The 25,841-nt window shown below is 44.8% G+C and overlaps 2 protein-coding genes across 6 annotated transcripts in view; one reads left to right on the top strand and one right to left on the bottom strand.

The window, feature by feature from the left end:
- The window catches only part of ndst2a (N-deacetylase/N-sulfotransferase (heparan glucosaminyl) 2a), a 450,479-nt gene extending 428,635 nt beyond the window's left edge, over positions 1-21,844 (top strand). Inside the window, exons 8-15 of the mRNA XM_048616195.1 lie at positions 3,484-3,666; positions 4,843-4,939; positions 6,277-6,400; positions 8,037-8,211; positions 12,656-12,826; positions 16,370-16,479; positions 18,963-19,065; positions 20,373-21,844. Of these exons, the coding sequence (XP_048472152.1) occupies positions 3,484-3,666; positions 4,843-4,939; positions 6,277-6,400; positions 8,037-8,211; positions 12,656-12,826; positions 16,370-16,479; positions 18,963-19,065; positions 20,373-20,498 (1,089 nt within the window). The 3' untranslated portion in view covers positions 20,499-21,844. The remainder of the gene's footprint in view (positions 1-3,483; positions 3,667-4,842; positions 4,940-6,276; positions 6,401-8,036; positions 8,212-12,655; positions 12,827-16,369; positions 16,480-18,962; positions 19,066-20,372) is intronic.
- zswim8 (zinc finger, SWIM-type containing 8) overlaps positions 21,756-25,841 on the bottom strand; it is a 175,229-nt gene continuing 171,143 nt past the window's right edge. For all 5 annotated transcript variants that reach the window (XM_048616155.1, XM_048616158.1, XM_048616156.1 and 2 more), the window contains one exon: positions 21,756-22,842. In XM_048616155.1, coding sequence (XP_048472112.1) covers positions 22,636-22,842 — 207 coding nt within the window. In that variant the 3' untranslated portion in view covers positions 21,756-22,635. The remainder of the gene's footprint in view (positions 22,843-25,841) is intronic.

A 25,841-nucleotide genomic window follows, 5' to 3' on the forward strand; every position in this document is an offset into this window, starting at 1 on the left:
TGTGTGTGTGTGTGTGTGTGTGTGTGTGTGTGTGTGTGTGTGTCAGAGACACGGGTATCTGTCATGAAGCATCTGCTAATTCAACATGGGGAAGAGATACTATTTAGATTTTTCCTACAGTTTTCATATTCAGCACATTGAGGGGTGTCAATAAGTTATTGACCCTATTAGAATAAGGTACTGTAAATAGCGAGAACCAATTGTCGGCAGTAATGTGGTAATCAGTAAGACAGCTCCCACTTTCTCTTACTGTCCCTCAATCCCCTCATGTTCAATATTATAATGGGAGCCAAGTTCGACAAGATAATTAGCCATAGCCTAGAAAGGACCATAGACCACTCTCCATTAAGAGAGAGACAAGTGGTTAATTATAGCTTGAGGAACACCATTCTGTCTAACATGGGACAAGGACACAGGACACCCCACGATCAGTCAGTAACAGGGATTGAACCTGGGCCCTTGGCATCGTTCTGCTTTATTTTCTAGCCAACTGACTCACTCCATAATCATTAATGAGTTTGCTTCACTAGCAAATGAATCTGTACAAGGTAAATGTTTCCTCAGGGTAATGTGATTTATGTCAGGCCTGGCACTGTTAAAGAGCCGTTGTATCCACAACAGAAGGTTGGATTGAGAAAGTTGGGGTTTGCTCTGACAAACTGGCATGCTTTGAAGAAGTGAAAGGTACTGCCTTCCACATCCCAACAACACATTGTACAAAAACAGACACACCTTCTTCAGGTCTTTGAGGATTGTTAACAAAGAGACTGATTGATTGTATTTGCAATGTGCCTGTTTACATGACCCTCTGATTTGTCTGCACCCTGTCTCTCAGCTTTAAACTCCTTCCAATATTGAGATGGAACTGGGGCATGGGTTGGGGGGTGTTGCCGCACTTACTGGACTGGTACAGAAATGATCGAGGGTCATAGGACTGGAGGGGGTTAGGCTCATTGGGAGGGACAAGCCCATGGTTGGATTTTTTTCATGGAGTCAAGAATTATTGTTCTATATTATTTCTATATGCATTCTTTGCCACTAAAAACATTATTATTCTTTTTGCCTCTGCCTCTTCTTTTGTAATGCTCTCCTTTTCCCCTCCCTCTCTCCTTTTCCTCTCTTTCTCTCTCCCCTTTTCGTCTCTGTCTTCTTTTCCTCTTCCTGTTTCTTCTTCTTTTCCTCTCTCTCTCCTTTTTTGTCTCTCTCCCCTTTCGTCTCTCTTTCTCTCCTTTACCTCTCTCTCTCCTTTTCCTCTCTGTCTCTGTCTCGTTTTTCTCTCTCCTTTTCCTCTCTCTCTCTCCCCTTTTCCCCCATCTCTCTCTCTCTCCTTTTCCTCTCCCCCTCTCTCTCTGTCTCCTTTTCCTCTCTCTCTTCTTTTTCCCCCCCCCCCCCTCCCCCCCCCCTCCCCCCCCCCCCCCGTCCTTTTCCTCTCTCTCACTCTCTCTCTCTTCTTTTCCCTCCTCTGTCTCTCTCTCTCTTTTTTCTCTCTCCTTTTCCTCTGCCTCTCCATTTCCCAGCACTTGGATATGAATCCTGTTGAAAGGTGGTTTAGGATTGAGGGTGTATACCGGTGACCCTGACGACCAGGGGGTGTCATGTCTTTCAGTGTGGTCCATCTGTGCTGTTGTTTGGAGGTGGCTTGGCTGTTGTGAGGAGTTTGTCTCTATTTTTGGAGTTTGTCTCGATGACAGCAGGACTGGGGACAGGAAAGGGAGCAGAGGGCAGATTCCTTGTCACTAAATGACACGATTTAGCTGAGACACTGCTGTTGTGCTCACGTGGTTTGAGGATGGAGTTTAATTTTGCTTCTTGTTAGCAGGAGAACAGCAGGTTTTTGTACATTTCATTGCAATTACACATTAGGGAACAGTTCTGTGCAATTATGGTGATTACCATCAATACCTGTGGTAAAAGCAGGTGCACTGGGAAATGGATAGCTCTCATTTCTGTACATTTCTGTCTTCAATTTGTCCCTAACAGTTTCTCATTTATGGTCTCTTGCCTGATTTTCTTTTTTGCACTTCAGTAAATTAAGCAATGTGAATAACAACAGACAAAGAGGGAATTTCATGCCAGTAAATGAAATTATCACCTACTTCGACTTGATGGTAAACTGTAAAATTAAAGAAATGTTTTCAGTTCTACTGATAATTCTGTCATCTCATCATCATCTAAAACAATTTGTGCTTGTGTCTCGTTTGTTGAAAAACTTGCCATGGCATTTCATTTCATTCCTACATAACAACCCTATCACAGTCTTGGAGAATGTACAGAAATAATTTGGTGTTACCCCTCCCTTCTGCTACTACTTTTGGGCTCTGATGTGTGTATTTCCATCAACCCATTTTCCATCTGTTGCAAGATAACACCCACTATTCATATTTTTTTCCTTTGGTCCTTGTGAGTTTGAGTATCAATTTCATTTTGGATTGGTCTACTTTCGCCTTGGAGTCAAAAGATTCACGTTCAGCCCATGTGTCTTAAACTCACAATCCAGGCCAATGCTACAGTGCCAGTACCAAGGGAGTGCTGCACTGTCAGAGGGACTGCTTTTTGACAGATTTTGAACCAGGGGTGCGTCTGCCCCCCTCAAGTGAGTGTAAAGGTGCTGTGTGGAAGAAGTGGAGGGAATTTCTCCCCAGTTTCCTGGTCCACGTTTCTCCTTGAACCAACAGAACATTATAGTTCATTAATACTTCACTGCTTTTGATTTTGATTTGATTTGATTTATTGTACCTAAGTACAGTGAAAACTTTTGTTTTGCATGCAGTGCAGGCAAATTGTAACATACAAGGACATACAGATCATAAGGTGGGAGCTTATAGAGTCATGCAGCACAGAAACAGACTCTTCGGTCCATACCGAAGGTTTCCCAAACTAAAGTAGCCCCATTTGATTCCCTCTATCACGGCAACTGTACCTCAGAAGTAGTTTACTCGCTGTAACATCCTTTGAGACATCCTGAGGTTGCAGAAGGTGCTATACAAAGGGTAAGTCAATGATTTCTAACTTGCTGACAAGAGATTAAAATATGTTTGGTCTTTCCAGGATACATTTAATTCTGGGCATGGCAGGAGATGTTAGCCTCTGGGACGGGTGCTGTAGTGTAGGCACTGCAAGTAGAACAGCCGTAAGAATGGGTTGTTTGGATTAGACTTGTATTGCCTGTCATCACATTTAGACTTTCAGCAGGCAGGAGTAATGAGATCTTCTGTAATCTTATTGGTTTTTTGTTTTGTGGGCGTGTACCTGATGGACTGAAGAGCCTCTTCTGCACCGTATGACTTTATGAGTGGCACAGCATGCTTGAAGGGCTGAACGGCCTCCTCCTGCTCCTCATTCATGAGTTTGAAATGTTTCTTCAATAAGCAGGGAACTGTGGCCCCCAAAACAGCTTCAGGTCCCATTGCAAATAGGAGGTAGTTTTGCAAACGATGCGGGCACTGGAGGGTTACTCACAGCTCGCGTCTGTTTGACTTTCAGATCAGCATCTTCATGACCCACCTGTCCAACTACGGCAACGACCGCCTGGGGCTGTACACGTTTGAAAGCCTGGTGAAGTTCGTCCAGTGTTGGACTAACCTGAAACTGCAGACACTACCACCGGTGAAACTGGGAGCCAAGTACTTTGAGCTGTTCCCTGAGGAAAAGGACCCCTTGTGGCAGGCAAGAGAACTTTTCTCCTTCCTTTTCTCCTTCTGGTATGATCAAACAGCTCTAGCAGTAAATGCCTGGTGTTTTTATGATGTGTAAAATGCTATTACGTGAGGATTTCAGTCACATGGTTTGTCTCAGAAATACTACTGAGTACCCCAAGCTGTTATTAATTATTTTTTTGCAGAGAACCAGGAATAATTAGAATCCAGGTATCATTGCTATGACTGAAAAAAAAGCTCCCTTGCCACCTCTTCGCGGCTCATTTCGTCTTTAATCCTCTGAAAATTAACTGTTGGTGCTCCACAGTAAAGCAGAAGGTCCTATCAACGATACAGAAGTGATATTGTCATAGATTGTGCCTTTCAATGAAAACCGAAAGAACTGCTGATGCTGTAAATCAGGAACAAAAACAGGAATTGCTGGAAAAGTTCAGCAGGTCTGGCAGCACGTGTGAAGGAAAAATCAGAGTTAACGTTTCGGGTCTGGTGACCCTTCCTCAGAACCTTGTGCCTTTCAGTGCTGGGACGAGGGAGATGTAAATACGTGAGCGGATTGGTATTGTAATACTGGAAGACTCCATGGGGTTCAGTGGAAATTGCACAATGTCCATGATGATGGGGGCTCAGGTTCGAATTCCATGCTGTTTGTGAAGTTAAATCCGGTATCTCTCCGGCCATTTGGTAGCTGGAGCCAGTTCGTATACAATGCAGATCTCACTGCAGTACAGGAATCTATGGACTGCAATTGGTCTGTACAGTATGGCTTCTCTTGACGTGTGGAGGGTGGGGGGGTGGGTCTCCCTACAGCACATGGACTGCAGCGGTTCAAGAAGGCAGCTCACCCCCACCTTCTCAAGGGGCAACTACGGATGGGCAATAAATGCTGGCCTAGCCAGCGATGCCCATGCCCCATGACTGAAAATAAAAAAGATTTAGTAAAACTAAGAACTGCCAATGCTGGAGATGAGAAACAAAACCAGAGATAGCTGGAGAAACTCAGCAGGTCTTGGACTTGAAATTTTAACCTTGTTTCTCTCTCTGCAGCGCTGCCAGACTGGCTGAGTTTCTCCAGCAATTTCTGTTTCTGTTGATTTCTTTTAGAAAAAAAATTTCTTGGGCATCCGAATCTTTGGAGGATAATGCTGAAGAGCCTGGTGATAGACTTAGTGGTGTGTTCCTTTTTCAGAACCCATGTGATGACAAACGGCATAAGGACATTTGGTCGAAAGAGAAAACCTGCGATAGGCTTCCTAAGTTTCTCATTATCGGCCCGCAGAAAACTGGTAACCTGTTCGTTTCCATCTCTCTTCATAAGTTTTAACCATTAACTAGCATTCCTTTAATCTCAGTCTGTGACATTCAGGAAATCATAACGAGTTAACATGGAATAGATGGGTAGGCTGAGACTTCTTTCCACTAGAGCGCAAGAGGTTGGAATGTGACCTTTCAGAGGTTTATAAAATCATGAGGGGCGTAGATAGGGTTAATGGCAGGTGTCTTTTCCCCAGAGTGGGGCAAGTTCAAAACTAGGGGACATATTTTTAAGGCCAGAGGCAACAGATTTAAAAGACACGAGGGGCAACTTTTTTACACAGAGTGGCTCGTGCGTGGAATCCACTTCCAGAGGAAGTGGTGGATGCGGCTACAGTTACAACATTTAAAAGACATTTGGATAAGTTCGTGAATAAGAAATGTTTGGAGGGATATGGGCCAAGCGCAGGCAGATAGGTCTAGGTTTGGGATTATCGTTGGCATAGACTGATTAGACCAAAGGGTCTGTTTCGGTGCTGTATGACTCTATTACAGAGGCAGGAAGTTTCTGTGTCAGGGTTTATTTATGCAGAAATAATCCCTTTTTCTTAAAAGAAAATAATCCCAGGTTTTCTGGCACCCTGTCAGAGCGTGGAGCAGAGTCTGATACTGAAAGTATCATAGAATCCCTACAGTGTGGGCTTGGAGTATACCACCCAGACCCATTCCCCTATAACCCACCTAAGCTACACATCCCTTAACACTACAGGCAATTTAGCATGGCCAATCCACAAAACCTGCACATCTTTGGACTGTGGGAGGAAACTGGAGCACCCGGAGGAAACCCACGCAGACACGGGGAGAACGTCCACACAGACAGTCACCCGAGGGTGGGATCGAACCCGGGTCCCTGGCGCTGTGAGGCAGCAGTGCTAACCACTGAGCCACCGTGCCACCCCAGTAGGTTGGCATTCCAGTGCAGTATCGAAACCGTGCCACACTGTCAGAGGTGCCAACTTTCAAATGAAAAATTAAGATCAGATCTGCCGGTTTAGTCTTTTCTCAAGAGATTGTGCCATTATTTAAAGAAGGGCTGGAGAATTTGAGCGTCCACAAATACGTTGCGAACTAAAACCACTCATGTTCACAGACTTGGCAGGTTATCCTGTTTGCTTATGCACCAGTAATCATTGCACTTCATAACCTTTGAGGAACTGCTAAGAGATGTGCAAAGGTCTGATGCGTATCTTTTTTTTCCTGTAAATTTCGACTTTATGCAGTTTTTGCCTTTTTAAAGTTCAGTGGAGTTGGTAAAGAAAGGGGTCTTTGAAAATAGCATCTTCATGATTGACACTCTCCTTTTCCCCAGGTACCACAGCTTTGCACTTTTTCCTCTCCTTGCATCCCGGAGTCACAAGTAATTTCCCCAGCCCAGTCACCTATGAGGAAATTCAGTTCTTCAACGGAGCTAATTATAACAAAGGAATTGACTGGTAAGGCCCTGTCAGTTTTGCTTACTCAAGTGTTCCAGAGACTGGAACTTTCTAGCTTTTCTGCAGCTGGTGAGATGTGGAGCACTTAGCGCATCAATAATAGTTTTGTTTTAAATCTGCTGATCTTGATCGCTTAAGATAGCCCTGTAAATATGAGAATGCGCTGGAGGATTTCCTACGGATGTTTGATGGTACCTGGGATCACTTTGGAAGAATCCTGCCACAACATGCTTAACACTCAGATTGCCCTGAATGCAAACGGGCATTTAGTCACTGTGCCGTTGGCACCCATGCCTTTAGCTGCCCTAGCACTGAATTCTAGAATTCCCTCATTAAACCTTGGCACCTTGTCAGCTTTCTCTCCCCGTTTTGCATTCTCTTGAGAAGCTACCTCTTTGACCAAGCTGTTACTCACCTGTCCTAATATCTCCCTTTACTTTTGATTCATTGCTCTTGTGAAATGCTTGGAATCTTTTACTCCATTGAAGGTGCCACATAAATGCAGGTTGTGGTTGCAATGATCCTCCAGGCTGCTGTATGTTAGAGAAGGAGCTGACGTTGCAGCAGCCAATTTCCTAGGTGAGGTTTATCATTCACCAGGACATTCCGAGGAGTGGCGCTCCACTCCTATTAGGGTCTACGTTTCTAGTCAGGAATTCCGATACCAGCTCCTTTAGAAATGTGCAGCATCCCTGAAATCAGCAGGTTCCCCTGTACTATAGGATAGTCAGGAGAAGTGATAAAAACAGCCCCATTGTCACAGTCCATGTGTTCCATTGTCTGCGATTTCGATGTCCGGTAGCACAGCCAGACACTCGGGCAGCTACTGTGAAAGGCTGTGTATGTAATGTAGGTGTGGGGGTAGGGTCCAAGGTGGGCAAGGTGCCAGGTGGGTAAGGTGAACAAGGTGCCAGATGGGTAGGCTGTCAGGTGTGCAAGGTATCAAGTGGGCAGATACCAGGTAAGTAAGGTGCCAGATGGGCATGTGACAGATGGGCAAGGTGCCAGGTGGGCAAAATATTGGGTGAGCAGGGTGCCAGCTAAGAGATGGAATAGTTAAGGTAGGCCAAGAAAGGGGCTAGTTGTCGGAGGCATGGAATCGAGTCAGAGAAGTTGTTGACCGGGGTGGTTTCAGGCTGGCACGGGATAGGGTATTGGGTTTTGTGGGCCAGGTGGAGACAGGAGTGGTCCTGTTCAGCAGGCGGGGCTTAGTGTTTGTTGGGTCTGGTGCGGAGGGAGAGGGGTAGAATCCTGTTGGATTGGCAGGGATGGAAGAAGAGTCAGGTGGATAGTTGACATGGGTTGTATGGTATCGGGATGGTGCTGAGGTGTCACCTTAAAAGTTACAGCAGCTTAACTGATATAGATCTGTCTAAATTCCTGTCATTATTGGGTGGGGGAGTTCCACACAAAGTGGGGTTGCCTACTGGAATCTTCAATTTCCTGAATGATTCCCATGGTGTCTGCTGTGTCTGGGATTCCACAAGATCCCCATCACACATCCCCAGCGTGTTCTGCTCCAATAACTCTCTGGCCATCAGAATATCTGCGCTAGTCTATCCTACCCAGAGGAGCAATAGTGATAATCCACCAGTCTGCTCTCAAAAAACTGTATCCTGTTTTATTTCTCTTTCAGGTACATGGAGTTCTTCCCAATCCCGTCAAACGCGAGCACGGATTTCATGTTCGAGAAGAGTGCAAATTACTTTGAATCTGAAGTGGTCCCCAAGAGGGCGATGGCCCTACTGCCCAGAGCGAAGATCATTGCCATTCTGATCAACCCAGTGGAGCGAGCATACTCCTGGTACCAGGTTTGTGCTCCATTCCATACATGGGATTAGCGATGAACATCTGTAGAGTGCGGTGCCCCTTTGTAGGTGTTTGACCAAATGCCTTTGATTTTCAAATCTGTCCCTGGCCTCTCTCTTTTCCCCCTCTGACTCTGTAACCTCCTCCAGCCTGACAGTGCTCCCAAGATCTCTGCGTGCCAATCCCGAACTGTTGACAATCCCTGACTTTCTTTACTCCATCACAGGAGGCCGTGCCTCGATTTGCCTGAACCCTGACTCTGGAATTCTTTCCTTTTCTCTGGGCGGCACGGTGGCTCAGTGGTTAGCACTGCTGCCTCACAGCACCAGGAATTCGGGTTCTATTCCACCCTTGGGCGACTGTGTAGAGTTTGAACATTCTCCCCGTATCTGCGTGAGTTTCCTCTGGGTGCTCCGGTTTCCTCCCACAGTCCAAAGGTGGGTTGGCCATGAGAATGCAAGGATAGGATGGGTGGGTTGGTCTTTGGAGGGTTTGTGTGGACTTGGGCCGAATGTCCTGCTTCCACACTACTGGGATTCTATGATTCCCCTCCAAACTGTTTCTTAAAGCCTCAAATAAAAGCAAAATACTGTGTGTGCTGGAGATCTCAAATGAGGACAGATGCTGAATCCTTGGGAAGCTCAGCAGGTCTGTCAGCATCTTTAGAGAGAGGAAAAACCAAGTTACTGTTTTGAGTCCAGTCTAACTTCTTCAGAACTAAGAGAGGCAGAACTTGGGAAGTGGCAGTTCTAAAGAAGATTTGAACCAGACTCAAAATGGCGAACTCTGTTCTTCTCTGCACAAATGCTGCCAGACCTGCTGAAGTTTCTACAGCACTTTTCCATAAAACCTACCCCTTCACCCTTTGGTCAGTTATCCTGACCCTCCTTGTGTGGTTCGGGGTGTTGAGTTTTGTTGATGTTGCCGAAGTGAAATGCCTCGTGGATGTTTCCCTTTGATGGCGCTACATAGATGCAAGTTGTTGTCACATGGGCCTGAACTCCGTCGTCACGTCTAGCGAGGTGATTTTATCTGCTGTAGGGGTTGTGGAGAAAATACCTGATAAAATTAATTGCCTCAGCGATTTGAAAAGGGCTGCAGAAAGATAGTCGAGTATGAGGAACCTACAAAGTCATGTCAAAAACAAGGGCAGTCCATGACTTAAAGGGGCCAAATGGCCCCATCAGTGCTGTAACTTTCTTTGATTTCAACTTTTGACAGTATTGCTGCAAGCTCCATTTGCTTTTCTTTGGAATGGATGTTTTGTTGGCCAGCTTGAGGGATGTCACCTTTGGACATTTGGATGGGTTTATCTGACAGTAACAGCATGAACGTGACCAAGAGCAGACAGGATGTGGGTAGGCGATGGCCTAGTGGTATTATTGCTGGACTATTAATCCAGAGATCTGGCTAATATCCTGGGGACCTGGGTTCAAATCTTGCCTGTGGCAGATGGTGGAATTTGAATTCAATAATAATCTCGAATTAAGAGTTTAATGATGACCATGAAGCTATTGCTGATTGTCAGGATAAACCCATCTGGTTCACTGATGTCTCTTGATGAAGGAAATCTGATCTGGTCTACATGTGACTCCAGACCCCCAGCAATGTGGTTGCCGCTTAACAGCCCTCTGGGCAGTTAGGGATTGGGCAATAAATGCTGGCCTAGCCAGCGATGCCTACATCCCATGAATAATAAAAAATAAAGCTCAGGTTGCCAACTCTCCAGATTTTGCTCTGGTGTATCCAAAATTACTCACCTGGACAAACTGCTAGGGGAAGTGGTGGATTGTGGACACGGTTACAGTGTTTAAAAGGACATTTGGACAGGTGCATGTATAGGAAAGGCTTGGAGGGATATGAGCCAGGAGCAGGCAGATGGGACTAGTTTAGTTTGGGATTATGGTCTGGTTGCTTTGAAGGGTCTGTTTCCGTGCTGTATGACTCCATGTTGGTTGGGACAGAAATCCTAGGGATCCATAAATGAAAATTGTGTTTTACTGATTTTATTTAAGAAGCTTCCTTTGACTAGTACCGATGAGGATGGGATTTAAAAGTCCCTTTTACTGGGGGCGTTGGAGGCGGGAAATCATGTGACAGAACCTCCAGACAAGCCAGACTCAGCAGCCCAGTGTTGAGTGCAGATCCCTTCATCTTTACTTCAGTATTTTGCTTTCGTTTGAGATTTTGAGAAATGCTTTGGAGAAGGATAGAAGATGTGTGCCCTTTCTCCTTCTCCACGTGCGCTGCCTGTCTGCCTGGCCTTGCTGAGGGAGACTATCAGCCTGCACTGAATGCTGGGGAATGTGCCATTGGCGTCTCCCAGTGTGTAGAATCTGGATCGAACCAGTGCAACAGGGAGGGCCTCACAACCCGAGGGCCTGGCCTAGATTTGAACCCAGAGACTTGAAGATCTTCCACAGCTGCGATCCAGAAAGTGAGGAAGCTGCAGGGGAAGGATTTTTCTTCTTGTTTTTGCGGTTGTTTTCCTTTTCATTTTCCTAAACCTGAGTGCACTCCAGCTGATTCTAATCAAGCTTGACAGTTACTGTGGAGCACCAGTGGAAACTATGGCCTGCTGGGAGTTTACGTGAATGCACATAGCATTCCCTCTTATATCTGCTTCCAAGCTGCAAACATTTCTTCTGGGTTTTTAACTGCTTAAAACGGAAGGGAAAAACAGACTTTGTATTTAGATTCCTGTTATTTCATCTCAAAATACTTCACAGCCATTGCATCAGTTGGAGTCACGTCTGATAGCTCAATAGACACTTTGTATGGATAAAGAGACTTTTGGCACCAATTAATGTATCATTTATCTTTGCCATATTATGGGGATAGAAGGAGCCTATTCAGAGCCACCCCCCTCCAAGCCTACTCCACCATTCAATGGGGCGGCTTGGTGGTTAGCACTGCTGCTTCACAACACCAGGGACCCAGGTTCGATTCCAGTCTCGGGCAACTGTCTGTGTGGAGTTTGCACATTCTCCCTGTGTCTGCATAGGATTCCTCCCACAGTCCAAAATGTGCAAGTTACATGGATTGGCCATGCCAAATTACCCATAGTGTTCAGGAATGTGTAGGTTAGGTGCATTAACCATGGGAAATACAGGGATAGGGCAGAGGCTATGGGTCTGGGTGGGATGCTGTTCGAGGGTTGGTGTGGACTTGTTGGGCCAAATGGCCTGTTTCCATACTGTGGGGATTCTATATAATGACAAAGCTGTACCTCAATTTGACCAAATTGCCTTTGTTTCATGTTCCTTGGTGCTCTTGGCCAATGGAGAGTAATGAATCTCAGTTTTGGAAATTTCAATTGGTCCCTAGTATCTGAATCCTTATGGATAGTGCGTCCCAGATTTCCATGACCTGTGTCCGAAAATGTCCTTCGCGATTTTGTTCATGAATGGTCTAGCTCAAAGTTTACAATGACGCTCCCTTTATCATTTAGATGTGAATGAACATAGGATTTGGAAGCAGAATAGGCCATTCAGCCCCCCTCAAACCTACCCCACCAATCAATGAGATCATGGCTGATCTGATTACTCTACCTTCTCACCTATCCTCCGATAACCTTTCACCCAACTCGCTGATCATCAATCTATTTCTACCTCAAAAAATATTGAAAGACCTGGGGAACCAATGGCCAAGTGGTATTATTGTTAGACTATTAATCCAATAACTCAACTAATCCTCTGGGACCCGAGTTCAAATCCCACCACAGCAGATGGTGGAATGATCGTAGAAATCCTACAGTGTATAACTAGGCCATTCTAGATATTAAAACCATCAACGGATGCAGGGATTTTATAAGAAAGGGATGAAGTTGGAGATTGGACACAATCTCATTGGGTAGCAGTGCAGTTTAAAGGGCTGAATGGCCTCCTCAAGCTCCTATTTTGTTCGTTCTTATCAATAATCAGACTGAAGCGATTGAGTGGAGTTGCTGCACTCAAGTAAAACTGACCTTAAAACAGATAAGGATGACATTTTGTGCTAATTATTAATGTGGTAGCATTGAGGGCCCTCGCGTGGTGCAGTGGTGGTGTCCATACCTCTGGTCTGGGAGGCCTGGGTTCAAGTCCCACTTGCTCCAGAGGTGTCTGAATAGGTTGATTAGGAAAATTAGGTTAATTTAAAAAAAAGTTTATGCATTGAGTTAGCCTTTTAATAATCTCCTCATTGCAAGCAGGGATGGGTAGAGAGAGAGAGAAATAGGAACAGTGTAGTGCCTGCCAACCTGGGAGAACCTTTTTGATGACTGGGATTAATGTTTTCAGCAGAAGGCCATTTGGCCTCCCCCCTCCATGCAGTTAGAAGGTGGTTGCTCTGAACTCCCATTGAGCTGTCGTGGTGTTGTAACCTCATGGTTTCGCCTTAGCAAGAGCTTATTGAGCGGGGACGGCCCACATCCCTCAGCTTGCTGACCTGTTGGTTTCTCCACAGCACCAGAGAGCTCACCATGACTCAGCAGCCCTGAACTACACCTTCTACCAGGTGATCACAGCCAGACCTGATGCACCGAGGGAAGTCCGTGTCCTCCAGAACCGTTGCTTGCTGCCCGGCTGGTATGCCACCCACATCGAGCGGTGGCTAACGTTTTACCAACCTTCTCAGGTATGACCCGTTTCCGTTGTGATCTGAGCGTGCCCTCTTGTGTCAGACGCCAGCAGATTCAAAGCATTGCTACCCCGCCCAGCTCCAGAGCCTGGGACAAAATCCAGGTCCAAACCCCATTGCAGTCCTGAGGGAATGCTGCATTGCTGGGGGTGCCATCTTTCAGATGAGATGCCCTCTCCAATGGTGCCATCTCATTGGCACCATTCAAGAAAGAGCAATGGGCATTTATCCCAAGAGAAAAAAAACACAAGGAAATCGGAAACAAAATCAGAAATTGCTGGAAAAACTCCACAGGACAAGCAGCAACTTAGGAGAGAGAAACAGAGTTAATGTTTCGGGATGACAAGGTGTAGAGCTGGATGAACACAGCAGGTGAAGCAGCATCAGAGGAGCAGGAAAGGACCCTTCTTCAGAAAAATGTTTTGGGAACCATTCTGAAGAAGGGTCACTGGACTTGAAGTGTTAACTCTGTTTCTCTCTCCACAGGTGCTGCCGAGTTTCTTTGACATTCTGTTTTAGATTCATCCCTAATATGCTGGCTAGCATCGTATCGCCATAGTCTTACCAGGCCATAGGGCTGCTCTTTCTGGTGGTGGTTTAACCTGAGGGCCACCACACCTCAGGCGAGGGGAAGAGGTTGAGAAGGAGAGACCTTCATAATCACCTCAGCCATTGATGGGGATTGAACCCAGGCTGTTGGCATCACACTGCTTTGTAAAGCAACCATCAAGCCAACTGAGCTAAACCAACACACTTAGCACAAGACTTACTAGTAGCACAGTAAGTCTTTAGGGCAGTCCTGATGGAGTGATGTGTTGCTGGAGGGGCCGGTGCAGTTTGGGAACCTTAGTATACTAAGGTGTAGAGAGTTTCACTTTCCTACTGTAAATCATTGAAGCAGAAACAACGATGCAGCAAACTAAAGGTAACACTAACAGAACTGTTACTCCACACTCCCATCGGAACAAGAGGCAGGGTGATAACTCTGGAGATTTCTGATCTCCAACCCACTCTCCCATTCTTTGTGACCCACCCTCACGGAATGCGAGATCGATGAATTTGTTTGATTCGTCACTGCCGTTTGTCGGATTTGTGACTCTGTGACCAAAAAGTAAAGATTGGTTAGCATTGGTGCGAGAATGGCCCAGGATAGTGCCAGCCTAACTCAAAGGCAAAGGAGTAGCCAGGATTCCCTGTCGAAGGGGAAGTGAGGTCACATTCAGCAAGGGAGGTCTCCAGGTCAATAAATCCTAGTTCCACATGAGCTTGGTAATATTGAAAGAATGGGAACGTGGAACAGGGAAGGAAATCTAGGAAATCTAGAGAATCTCAAGCAAGAAATGAGATTTCAAATATCCCTGAGAGGTATGGGGACATCTTCAGGAGTGATGCAGTGAAAAGGATATCATCTAGAGGCAAAGAAAGGGAACAGAAGCTGCCAAATGTGAGTGAGCTGCAATATAAGTCCAATAAACTGCTAATGAAACTAAAGGAGCAACCATAGAATTATAGAGTCCTATAGCACGGAGACAGGTCCTTTGGCCCAAAATGTCCATCCACACTAACCCCATTTCCCTGCACGTGGCCCATATCCTTCTAAACCTTTCCTATCCATGTATTTGTCCAAATGCCTTTTAAATGTTGTTAATGTACCCACCTCAATCACTTCCGCTGGCAGCTCATTCCATATGCGTACCACCCTCTGTGTAAAGAAGTTGGCCCTCAGGTTCCCATGTAGTCTTTCCCCTCTTACCTTAAAATGATGTCCTCGAGTCCTCGATTCCCCAACCTGGGAAAAAGACTGAGTGCATTCACCCTATCTATGCCTCTCATGATTTTATAGGATCCCCCCAGCTCAGTCTCCTACGCTGTAAAGAAAAAAAGTCCTAGCTTGTCCAACCTCTCCCTGTAGCTGAGTTCCTTGAGTCCTGGCAACATCTTTGTGAATTTCTTCTGCACTCTTTCTAATTTAATAACATCCTTCTTATAGAAAAACTAAATACTCCAAAACTAATACTCCAAGTGCAGCCTCAGCAACATCATCTATAGCTGCATGATAACTTCTCAACTTCTATACTCAATGCCCTGACTGATGAAGGCCAATGTGCCAAAAGCCTTCCTCACTGCCCTGTCTACCTGTGACTCCACTTTCAGGGAACCGTTCACCTGAACTCCAAGGTCCCTCTGTTCCACTACACTCCTTAAGGCTCTACCATTCACTATGAAACTCCTACCTTGATTTGACTTTCCAAAATGCAACACCTCACACTTATCTATAATAAACTCCATTTGCCATTTCTCGGCCCACTTCCCCACCTGATCAAGATCCTGCTGCAATTTCTGATAACCTCTCACACTGTCCATGATTCCACCTACTTTAGTGTCATCCACAAACATACTAATCATATTTTGTACATTCTCGTCCAAATCATCGATATAGATAACAAACAGCAATGGGCCCAGCACCGACCCCTGAGGCACACCACTAGTCACAGGTCTCCAGTCAGACAAGCATCCTTCCAGTATTACACTCTGCTTTCTACCATCAAGCCGATTATGTATCCAATTCGCCAGCTCTCCCTGGATTCCATGTGATCTAATCTTCCAGAGCAGCCTACCACGTGGAACCTTATCAAAGACCTTACTGAAATCCATACAGACTAGGTCTACCGCCCTGCCCTCATCAACCTTCCTGGTCACTTTATCAAAGAACTCTAACAAATTTGTGAGGCATGACCTCCCATGCATGAAGCCTTGCTGATTACTCCTAATCAAATGCATGTATATCTTATCCCTGGCGGCACGGTGGCTCAGTGGTTAGCACTGCTACCTTACAGCACCAGGGACCCAGGTTTGATTCCACCCTTGGGCAACTGTCTGCGTGGAGTTTGCACATTTTCCCCGTGTCTGCATGGGTTTCCTCCGGGTGCTCCTGTTTCTTCCCACAGTCCAAAGATGTGCAGGCCAGGTGGATTGGCCATGCTAAGTTGCCTGTAGTGTTCAGGGATGTGTAGATTAGGTGGGTTATAGGGGAATGGGTCTGGGTGGGATGCTCCAAGGGTCAGTGTGGACTTGTTGGGCCGAAGGGCCTGTTTCCACACTGTAGGGATTCTATGACTCCCTTAGAATCTTCTCCGGTAACTTACCTACCACAGATGTTAAGCTTACTGGTCTATAATTCCCAGGCTTTTCTTTGCAGCCCTTCTTGAATAAGAGAACAACATTTGCTACCCTTCAGTCTTCAACCAGTGACTAAAGTGGTATAAGCAGTGATTGAAGTTTATATGTCTGAAGGTGAACATGTCGATAACGGACTGTAAGATAGAATTGAGAATTGCACTGGATGGAAGAGTGGAAAGAGCAATGTCTTTTTTTTTCCGATATGGGAGTTTTGCTGGAGAAGGAAGAGACAACAAAGAAGTGGGACATGGAGCTGCTGGGCTGAATGGCATGCTTCTGTGCTGTAAAGTCAGTGTAATTTCATAAATATTCATGGGGTTTCCTCCTGGTAGACATTTAAAAGTATCTTCTTCCTTGCAGTTTCTTGTTGTCAATGGCCTACAGTTACGTAACAACCCTGTGGCTGTCATGGAAACCGTACAGAAATTCCTTGGTGTTACCCCTCACTTCAACTACACTCGAGCTCTGATGTATGTATTTCCTTTATTGAATGAGTATTTACAAGAGTAACTTATGGTGGTCCTATCTTTTTCATTTACCCCTCATGGATGAGAATATCAGAATCATGTTGGGTTGGTTCAGTTGGTAGCTCCCCTCACCTTGAAGTCAAAAGGTTCACATTCAGCCCCTGTGTCTTGAGCTCACAATCCTGGCTGACACTGCAGTGCCGATACCAAGGCAGTTCTGCACTGTCAGAGGGACTGTCTTTTTGACATGATATTGAACCAGAGTCTGTCTGCCCCCTCAAGTGTGTGTAAAGATGCTATACGGAAGAAGCGGAGGGAATTTCTCCCCCGTTTCCTGTTCAGTGAGCCTCCCTGAACCAACATCACTGAAACAGATTCTCTACTCATTATCTCACTGCCATTTGCAAATAGCTTTGAGACATCCTGAGATTGCAGAAGGTGCTGTACAAATGGTAGTCAATGATTTGTAACTTAGTGATGTGTTGGTAGGTTTAGACCTTCCAGAATATGTTTAACTCTGGGCATCACACCTTAAGAAGGTGATATTGGATTTGGAGGGGCTGCACAATGGATGGTATGACAAGAAACTGATGAGGGTGGGTAGCAGAAAATAGGATTGTTCTCCCCATTATCAAAAGATGAAAGGACTATCTAATTGAGTTTGAGGTGTTCAAAATGATTAAGAATTTGATACAGTAGAGACTGATTGATGAGGGTGGGTAGCAGAAAATGGGATTGTTTTCCTCATTATCACAGGGGATGAAGGGAGTATCTAATTGAGGTGTTTAAGATGGTTAAGAATTTGATACAATAGATAGAGACTGTTTACATAGCTCGGGTGAGTGCACGACAAGGAGTGAAACTTCAAAATTTGAGTTGGGCTGTTCAGGAGTGATGCCTGGTCGCATTTCTTTACACACAATGTAAAGGAATAGAAGGAGTGAGAAAGCTGTTGAGGTTCTGTTGTGAAGTTGGCAGTGGCAACAGCTTGAATTTAAAAACTGAGACAGATAGATTTAAGAAAACCATCACTCCTGAATTGATTGATTGGGGTGCTTTGGTGCTCTAGATAATAAGTGAGAAGGTCTCATGACAGCCCTTAACACCAAGGACACATTTTGGTATCAGGAAGCCCTAGCAGACGTAGAGTTAATGGAATTCAGAGAAGGATGACTCTCCACTGGTTGGAGTCAAACCTCACACATAGGAAGATGGTCATGGTTGTTGGAGGTCATTCATCTCTGCTGCAGGACCCCTCTGCAGGAGTTCCCCTGGGTGGTGTCCTTAGCCCAACCATCTTCAACTACATCATTAATGACCTTCCCTCCATCATAAGGTCAGAAGTGGGGATGTTTGCCATGTCCAAATGCAACAAGATCTGGACAATATCCAGGCTTGGGCTGACAAGAGGCAAGTAACATTCGCACCACACAAATGCCAGGCTATGACCATCTCCTCCTTGTTTCATTACCATCACTGAATTCGCCAGTATCAGTTTCTATGGGGTTACCATTGTCCAAAAACTGTACTGGACTCATAACTCATCTCCTGACTCTACAAAACTTGTCCACTGTCTACCAGGCACAAGTCAGGAATGTGATGGAATACTCCCCACTTGCCTGGATGAGTGCAGCTCCAACAACACTCAAGAAGCTTGACACCCTCCAGGACAAAGCAGCCCGTTTGATTGGCACCACATCCACTCCCTCCACCACCGATGCTCAGTAGCAGCAGTGTGTACTATCTACAAGATTCACTGCCGAAATTCACCAAGGCATCTTGAATAACACCTTCCAAACCCACATGCTTCTATCTAGAAGGACAAGGGCAGCAAACAGCTGGGAACACTATCCACAAGATCCCCTCCAAGCCACTCACCGTCCTGACTTGGAAATATATTGTCATTCCTTCGCAGTCGCTGGGTCAGAATCTTGAAATTCTCTCCCTAATGGCATTGTGGGTTTACCTACAGCACATGGGGACTGCAGCGGTTCAAGAAGGCAGCTCCGCAACACCTTCTCAAGGGCAACTAGAGACGGGGCAATAAATGTTGGCTCAGCCAGCACTAACCACATTCAATGGATGAAGTCTTTTTTAAAAAAAAAAGGGATGTCTCCTGAAGCTTGGGACTGTGTAAAGTACTTCACATTCATAGTAGAGTCTTTTCCAAGTTTCCAGCACCATGGATTTGTGAAACATGCGGTGACTTACTACGAGGCTGTATGAAACCAAGATGTGAAATGTCACTTTGAAGTGTGAACTCATCCAGTCCAAATTCTGCTCCGTCCAGTCTCTTTCAAGTGAAGCTAAATTCAACTTTCTTTCATGTAAAGGCCAATAAGACTGTGGGGCAGGGCAGTGATTACTTTGATGTCAAATTGTAATGGAAGAGGAACTGTGTAGGTGTCTTCTTGGATAGCCATCCCATTAGATCGTAGTCTTCTGGTGTGTTGAGTGATAAAGACCCATGCCCGATTCCATTTCAGGTACGATGACAACAAGAATTTCTGGTGCCAGATGGTGGAAGGTGGCAAATCAAAGTGTTTGGGCAAAAGCAAAGGAAGAAAATATCCAGAGATGGATTCATCGGTGAGTTTGTACGACCTTACACTAACCATCAGCTGTTCCCATCTGTACCTCCAGCAGTGACCTTAAACCTCTGGGTCTACCTTTGTCTGTTTTCTATATTTTTTCATGAGCGTGGCTTTTGCGACTGGTGGATGTTGTCTATTCCTCGTTGCTCTTGAGTGGCTAATTTCTGCCATTTGAGGGCAGTTAAAAGTCAGCCATGTTGCTCTGGGTCTGGAGTCACGTAGGCCACATCAGTGGGGAGGACAGCAGATTTCCCTCCCTAAAGGACATGGTCATTAAAAAGTCCACTCTCTTTTCACTAATCAACAGTCATTTCATGGTCACCATTAGCCTACTTTCTAATTCCAGATTTTATTGAATTCAAGTTTTACCATCTGCCATGGTGGTATTTGAATCCACGTCAAAATACTACAGTGACCGGATATCTGAAACAGGCACACATTCAAAGAATGCTGGAGAAACTCAGCAGGTCTGGCAGCGTCCACGGGGAGCGGGAGGAAACAGAGTCAACATCTCGAGTCTGGTGTGAACTCGAAACTGTTGCCAGATCTCCTGAGTTTCTCTGTATTTGTTCCCCAGAGTATCAGTCTGGCGGTCTGGTTTTCTGAGCACGTTATTGATCTCAGTTTTGAATAAGGAGACAGTGATAGATTACTGGGCATTGAGGAATGGGGATCAGGTGGCTAAGTGAAAGATCAGACTCTAATCTTGACTCTGGAATTAAGTCCCACTCCACAGGTTGTGGCTCAGAACAGGTAAGGACAGCAGATTACCTTCTTAAAGGACTTTTGTAAAACAGATGAGTTTATTTTTTAATAACAACAATCATTTCATGGTCACCACCAACAACCACTTTGAATTCCAGATTTATTAACTAAATTCCACTAGGTACTGTTGTGGGATTTGAACCCCCCGGCCCCTCTGGTTACCAGTTCAGTGACAACAGCTACCTGTTTAGATCAGTTTTCCTTAAGCCCCTTCCTCAATGCTTGATTTCACCTTATCGAACACCTTGCAATGGTTTACCACTGCTAAGTATTCATTAGCAACTTGTTGTGTAACAGTGAACAGATGCTTAAAAGTTAAGCCTGTACTTTTAATGTGTGCGATATGTATATTGATGCAGAATACATATCCTGCAGTAACCTCGAGATGGACAGTTCTTTGGGAAACCAATGTGCACTTTCCAGCAAGAAAGAACAGGAAAATGTGTTATTTCAGTTTTAAGGCTGTGTGAAGTTTCATTTACTCCCAGCCAAAGAGAAGACCTCAAACTAACGCTGGGCTTCTGTTTTATTCCCCAGTCACGGACATTCCTGACCAATTACTACAGGGAGCATAACATCGAACTATCGAAACAGCTAAACAAACTGGGACAGACACTGCCTAGTTGGCTGAGGGAGGAGCTACAACATACCAGCTGGAGCTGAACGGCGCAGGCTGTGGTCAGCTGATGGCCACCATTCTTTGGACACTTCCATGCCCTCTGACCTCTCTCCCCATTTCACCAACTCCCAGCTCAAGTGATGCTGGCTGAGTGCTCAAGGAGGCGATGGAATTCGATAGGTTCCTGAGGACACCTTTGCAAAGGCTTGACGTTTCAACTTCATGAAGGCTCCTCTCGTGTGGGCCACTTGCAGGCTTTGCAATGAACCAGGACCAATCTGGTGAGCAGTGGAACCCACATTCGTGACAGCTTCCCCATCCCCACCCCCCTGATACTGGAACCTTCAGAAACCCTGCCCCCAAGTCCTTGTAGTGTCGAAGTGTGTCCTCTAGTGTCAAACCGTGGAATGATCGTTACATCAACTGCTTTTGCAACAGTAGTGTCCTGTTCACCAAACACTGACATTAGTTTATACCCCACACCGTGTCTTAACGACACTGCTGTACTCCTGGAACTAATCATCTCTGTACCACTGTAAGTACTAAATGTGTACATATTAGGCCCAAGCCAGTAACTTCACAGCTAACACCCAGAGAACTGGGCACACTGATCGCAACAGCACAGGACCTGTTACTCCGATAGTTACCTCACATTATTCATGATGTCCCACTTGGAACAGTCACTAAAGGCAGACGTTTGGAAAACGACACTTTCAAAAACGCGCAACTTTAGTTTCCAAACAAAAACATAAATGTTGGTGTGAAAACTTTCCAGTCGTGGACTATTAAACATTCTCTCTTGCCACCCTCACCCCACACACGGTTTTCAAAACAGCCTAAGGTGAGGAATCCATCGTCTCCTGGAGGAGGAAGTGGAGCCAATCTCCTCAGCGCAGTACGCCTCACCTATTGTGTCATTCACATTGAATGATGTTATTGGAGAATTTTACTCTCAAGAGGTTGAACATATTTTCTGAGATGCAACATCCAGTGGATTGAGTTTTTTTTTTGGTGTAAATTTTATGGTTGATGTGATGTACTTTGCAAGGCCTTAAACTCTCTCCACGATAGCTGGGTGAACTGTACCTTTCACGATGTACAAAGACAATCCAGCTTACAAAAGTCAGGTGCCTGGAAATCCTCGCTCAACTGTGAAATAAACCCAAAAGAAAGAAGTAGCAAAAACTTCGCAAGTTAAAAATTGACCTCCCACAATCTGTTGTTAACTCTTCAATCTAAGCATCTCCATTCCAAAGCCAAGCATTTAATATAGGGCCTTTACAAGCAGAGTACTGCTTTTTTTTTGTGTGTACTTTAATCAAAAATAATTGTGTATGTATTCAACACAACACAGAAATGGTTGGATAATAAAGTTTCTTTTTGTTGTCAACAAAACTACTCACACAAAACATTCATGCAAGTTTCCTAGCACAGACAGTGTCAATAATACCTGTCTGGCCTTTGTAGGGGGACAGGAATGGGGAGATGTGGACTAAATATAACAGATTTGTAAAATATCCAACATTACATGAGGAAGACAGAAAACACACAAGCTGTTCTGTAACACTGAAAAATGTGTCAAAGCTCTTGAACTATCCCAGTGGCACTGGAATCTGAATATATAATTCTTTTAAACAATTGAAAATTTTTTTTTTTTTAAGTATGAAAAAACATTAATTTGGAAGAAACAAAGGCAAAAATAAAGGAAAAAAGTTCAGATAAATAAAAACCACAGTCTGTTCAGGGTGGCCACAGTAGCTCATACACTCCAGTGGAAATTGCTGGAGAACTGTACTGTCCATCTTGAGCTGGAAGCTTTTTTACCCAGTCACACTGTAGTGGACAACAAACATTTCCTTATAAACACAGAATTAAAGACATGTACATGAATAGTAACTACCTCATACAAAAATTATTTTTTTTTGGGGGGGGGGGAGTTGGGGGGTTGGGGTGGGTGGTAGTGGAAAGGTTGCAGATTGAAGGAAGAAGTTGCCCGTGAAATCCTGGCAATAATTTCACAAGACCAACAGAAACAAAAATAAAGTAATGAACCTACCATGACTTCCTGACACCTGAAACCTTAGTTTAAAAGGAGGAATGTAGCAGAGTGTACAGGAACAGTGGTTTTAAAAAGAGGAGGGGTGCAATATTAAACCTAAATCTGCACAAACCCAACAGACATCAAGGAGAGAAGGTTGCCATTTCCAATGAGATTCGCTGCCACAAGTCCTTAGTTTGACCCTTTGCTCGTTTTAAATTCTGAAGGATTTCGTTGAACTGCATCATTCCGACTGGTGTTAAACAGAAGGCGCTGCGTGCGCTGCGAATGATGTTCACAAAGTCATCGTAGTCTGCTGGAGCTATGTGGTACAACCTGTACTGGATGCACTGTGGGGAGAGAGAGCCAGAGGGTTTTTCATCAATGCACAGGCAAACACAACATGCAAGCAGTCAATGGTGTGGAAAGATAAATAGCTGGCTGTGGAGGTACCGTACTCTAACAGTGCAGGGGACAGCCAGCAAGCTTTGAAATGGCTATCCAATAAGTCCCCATCCTTCTCCCAGAACCCTGAAAGTCTTTGCTTTCCAAGATGTTATTTGAATGTTAATATTGAATCTACCTTCCATCATTCTCCACATTCTAGATGGCAACACAATACGTCAAACTATTTCAGGGCAATTTTAGCGACAGGTCAAGGGCTGATCTTCTATATCACATACTATCCCTCGATACTTAATGATTGAGCCTCCCCGGGCTTCAAGAAGGGGATAGAGAATTCCAAATATTAACCACCCTCACCTCAGTTCTAAATGGCCCACCACTCATTAGGTTAGTGGTGCCCAATTCTGAAGCCCCTGCCCTTACCTGTTTCCCAACCTCTCAATCTCAGGGAAACATTCTTCCCGCATATACCCTGGGTGGGGGTCACTATTTCAAGGCTGTCAGCAAACGAGCTAGGAATGAGATGAGGACAAAGGTCTTTACTCAGGCATTGGCTAGGATTCGGAATGCGCTGCCTGGGAAGAGTGGTAGAGGTGGTTTCCGTGGGAGGTTTCAAAAGAGAGCTGGACATTTTGAACAGGATGAATTTAGAGGCTTCGGAGATGGGACTAGCTGGGTCGCTCTTTTGGGAGCTGGTACAGGCACGATGGGTCGAATGGCCTCCTACTGCTCTGTAAAATTCAATGATTCTATGATCCACAAAATTAAATAGCGCTGAGACAGATTTACTTTCTTTCTTCTTAAGGTTCAAGACATATCGGTGATTCTGAGTGGGCCATTTGGTCTTTTCAGGCAGTTCTACTATTCAGGTAGTACTACTATACTACTTGGCTAATCAGATTTTAACCTCAACCCTACTTATCCCCTAACAATCTTTCATTCCCCAAGACATCAAGAATCTATCTCCATCCGCCTTAAAACTATTTAAAGATTCTGCAACCATTACCATTTAAGGAAGGGAATTCTAAAAATTCACAACCCTCAAAAAAAAAGTGTCCTCTTCTGGAGTCTTAAATGGACATCCCAGTATTGGTAAACTCTGACCCCACCTTGTTCTAGATTCTCCCATGAGAGGAAACATCCTTTCAACATTCACCCAATCAAATCCCCTCAGGATCTTCCGTTTCATTTAAATCCCCTCTGACTCTTTAATACACCAGAGGATATGCGCCTAACCCATCTAAGATTTTCCTCATAAGGCACTCTGCTCATTCCAAGGTCTCAGTAAACCTTCTCTGAATTGTATCCAGCACATAAACATCCTTCATTTTGTATGTTTTAATTTCTGTCCCTGGCCCCTCAGTCTTTTCTGTAAGACACAGTCAGCTTACACATGACCTCTAAGACCCTTGTGACACTGCAGTAGTGTCCAGATCCCTGGACCAGAAGTCCGGTTTCAAGTCCCAGCTGCCTCAGAGGTTTGTTGTAACATATCCAGACAAGTTCATTAAAAATCTCAGACATATCCTTGTTAACTAAGAGGAGTGGAATTAAAATAAACAAACAAACAGTCTTTTTAAACACTAAAAATATTTGTTAACTAGAATTTAAAATAAGAGTAAATCGTGTGGTATCTGTAGCTTAAGACGTACATATAAGAAATCAAAATTAGGCCACTCAGCCCTTCTAAGCCTGCTCCCCGTTGAGTATGATGTTGGCTGATCTATCACAGCTCCACTCTCCTTGTCGTGCGTAATGTGAACAAAGTGTTTTACAAATGTTTCACCCTGACATAGTCTGCCCCTAGCATTACAACATAGAAGAACAACGCACTGAGACTGCTTCCTATTTGCTCAATTTTCCTCATAAACACTGAAAGTATCTGAAATATAATCAGAATGTGTTCGCCAGTTGCAGCAACAGAATTAGTCAAAGCCCGTTTAAATAGCGTGGGATTTCAGAGGCATTTTGGACAGCATGTTCTTTAAAGTTGGGTGAGAGAGAGTAGCAGTAGCTTTATACATAAACACAGCTTCAATTTCTCTGCAATCTCAGTTACTTGAAGATGATTACATTATCTGCCAATTTTTTGCCATTCCATCTTTGTTGATACACAAGACGACCCAAAGCCCATAATTACTACTTGTAACATTTTGCCCACTGCTTTGTTGCAAAGACCATAACTGTTTAAAGAACTGCTGATTGGTCAAGCAAAGTCAGAGTTTCCAATTCCTCCCCAATATGTTTTTAAGACTGATGCTCATGACCACTTACCATTTACAAACTCCTTCACTGTCACTTTTTGTCAGACTGCCATGTCAGCCTTTTTTTTATTATCAATGACTGCATCCAAGTTTATAATGGCAGGGGAACCAGTATGTGCGACAGCAAGACAGCGAACCTGCGAGAAAGTCTGTACAAGTGAGCGCGAGTGAATGTGCAAGTGAACAAGAGTGAGTAAGAGTGTGTCAGTATGAGCACAACAGACAGAGAGTGTGAGCGTGAGAGAATGTCAGTGTGAGCGTGACAGAGAGAGAGACAGAGTGTCAGTGTGAGCATGTGAGAGAGAGAGTGAGTCAGTGTGAGCGTGAGAGAGAGTGAGCGTGTGTGAGAGAGTCAGTGTGAGCGTGAGAGAGTGTCAGTGAGTGAGAGAGTCAGTGTGAGAGCAAGAGAGTCAGTGTGAGCATGTGTGAGAGAGTGAGTCAGTGTGAGCGAGAGACAGAGAGAGAGTCAGTGTGAGCGTGAGAGAGAGAGACAGAGTCAGTATGAGCGAGAGAGAGACAGAGAGTGAGTCAGTGTGAGCGTGAGAGAGTGTCAGTGTGAGCGTGAGAGTCAGTGTGAGCATGAGAGAGAGTCAGTGTGAGCATGAGAGAGAGTCAGTGTGAGCGTGAGAGAGAGTGTCAGTGTGAGCGTGAGAGAGAGAGTGAGCGTGAGAGAGAGAGTC

The sequence above is a fragment of the Rhincodon typus genome, chromosome 34, assembly GCF_021869965.1.
Source record: "Rhincodon typus isolate 14 chromosome 34, sRhiTyp1.1, whole genome shotgun sequence".
Taxonomy (NCBI): domain Eukaryota; kingdom Metazoa; phylum Chordata; class Chondrichthyes; order Orectolobiformes; family Rhincodontidae; genus Rhincodon; species Rhincodon typus.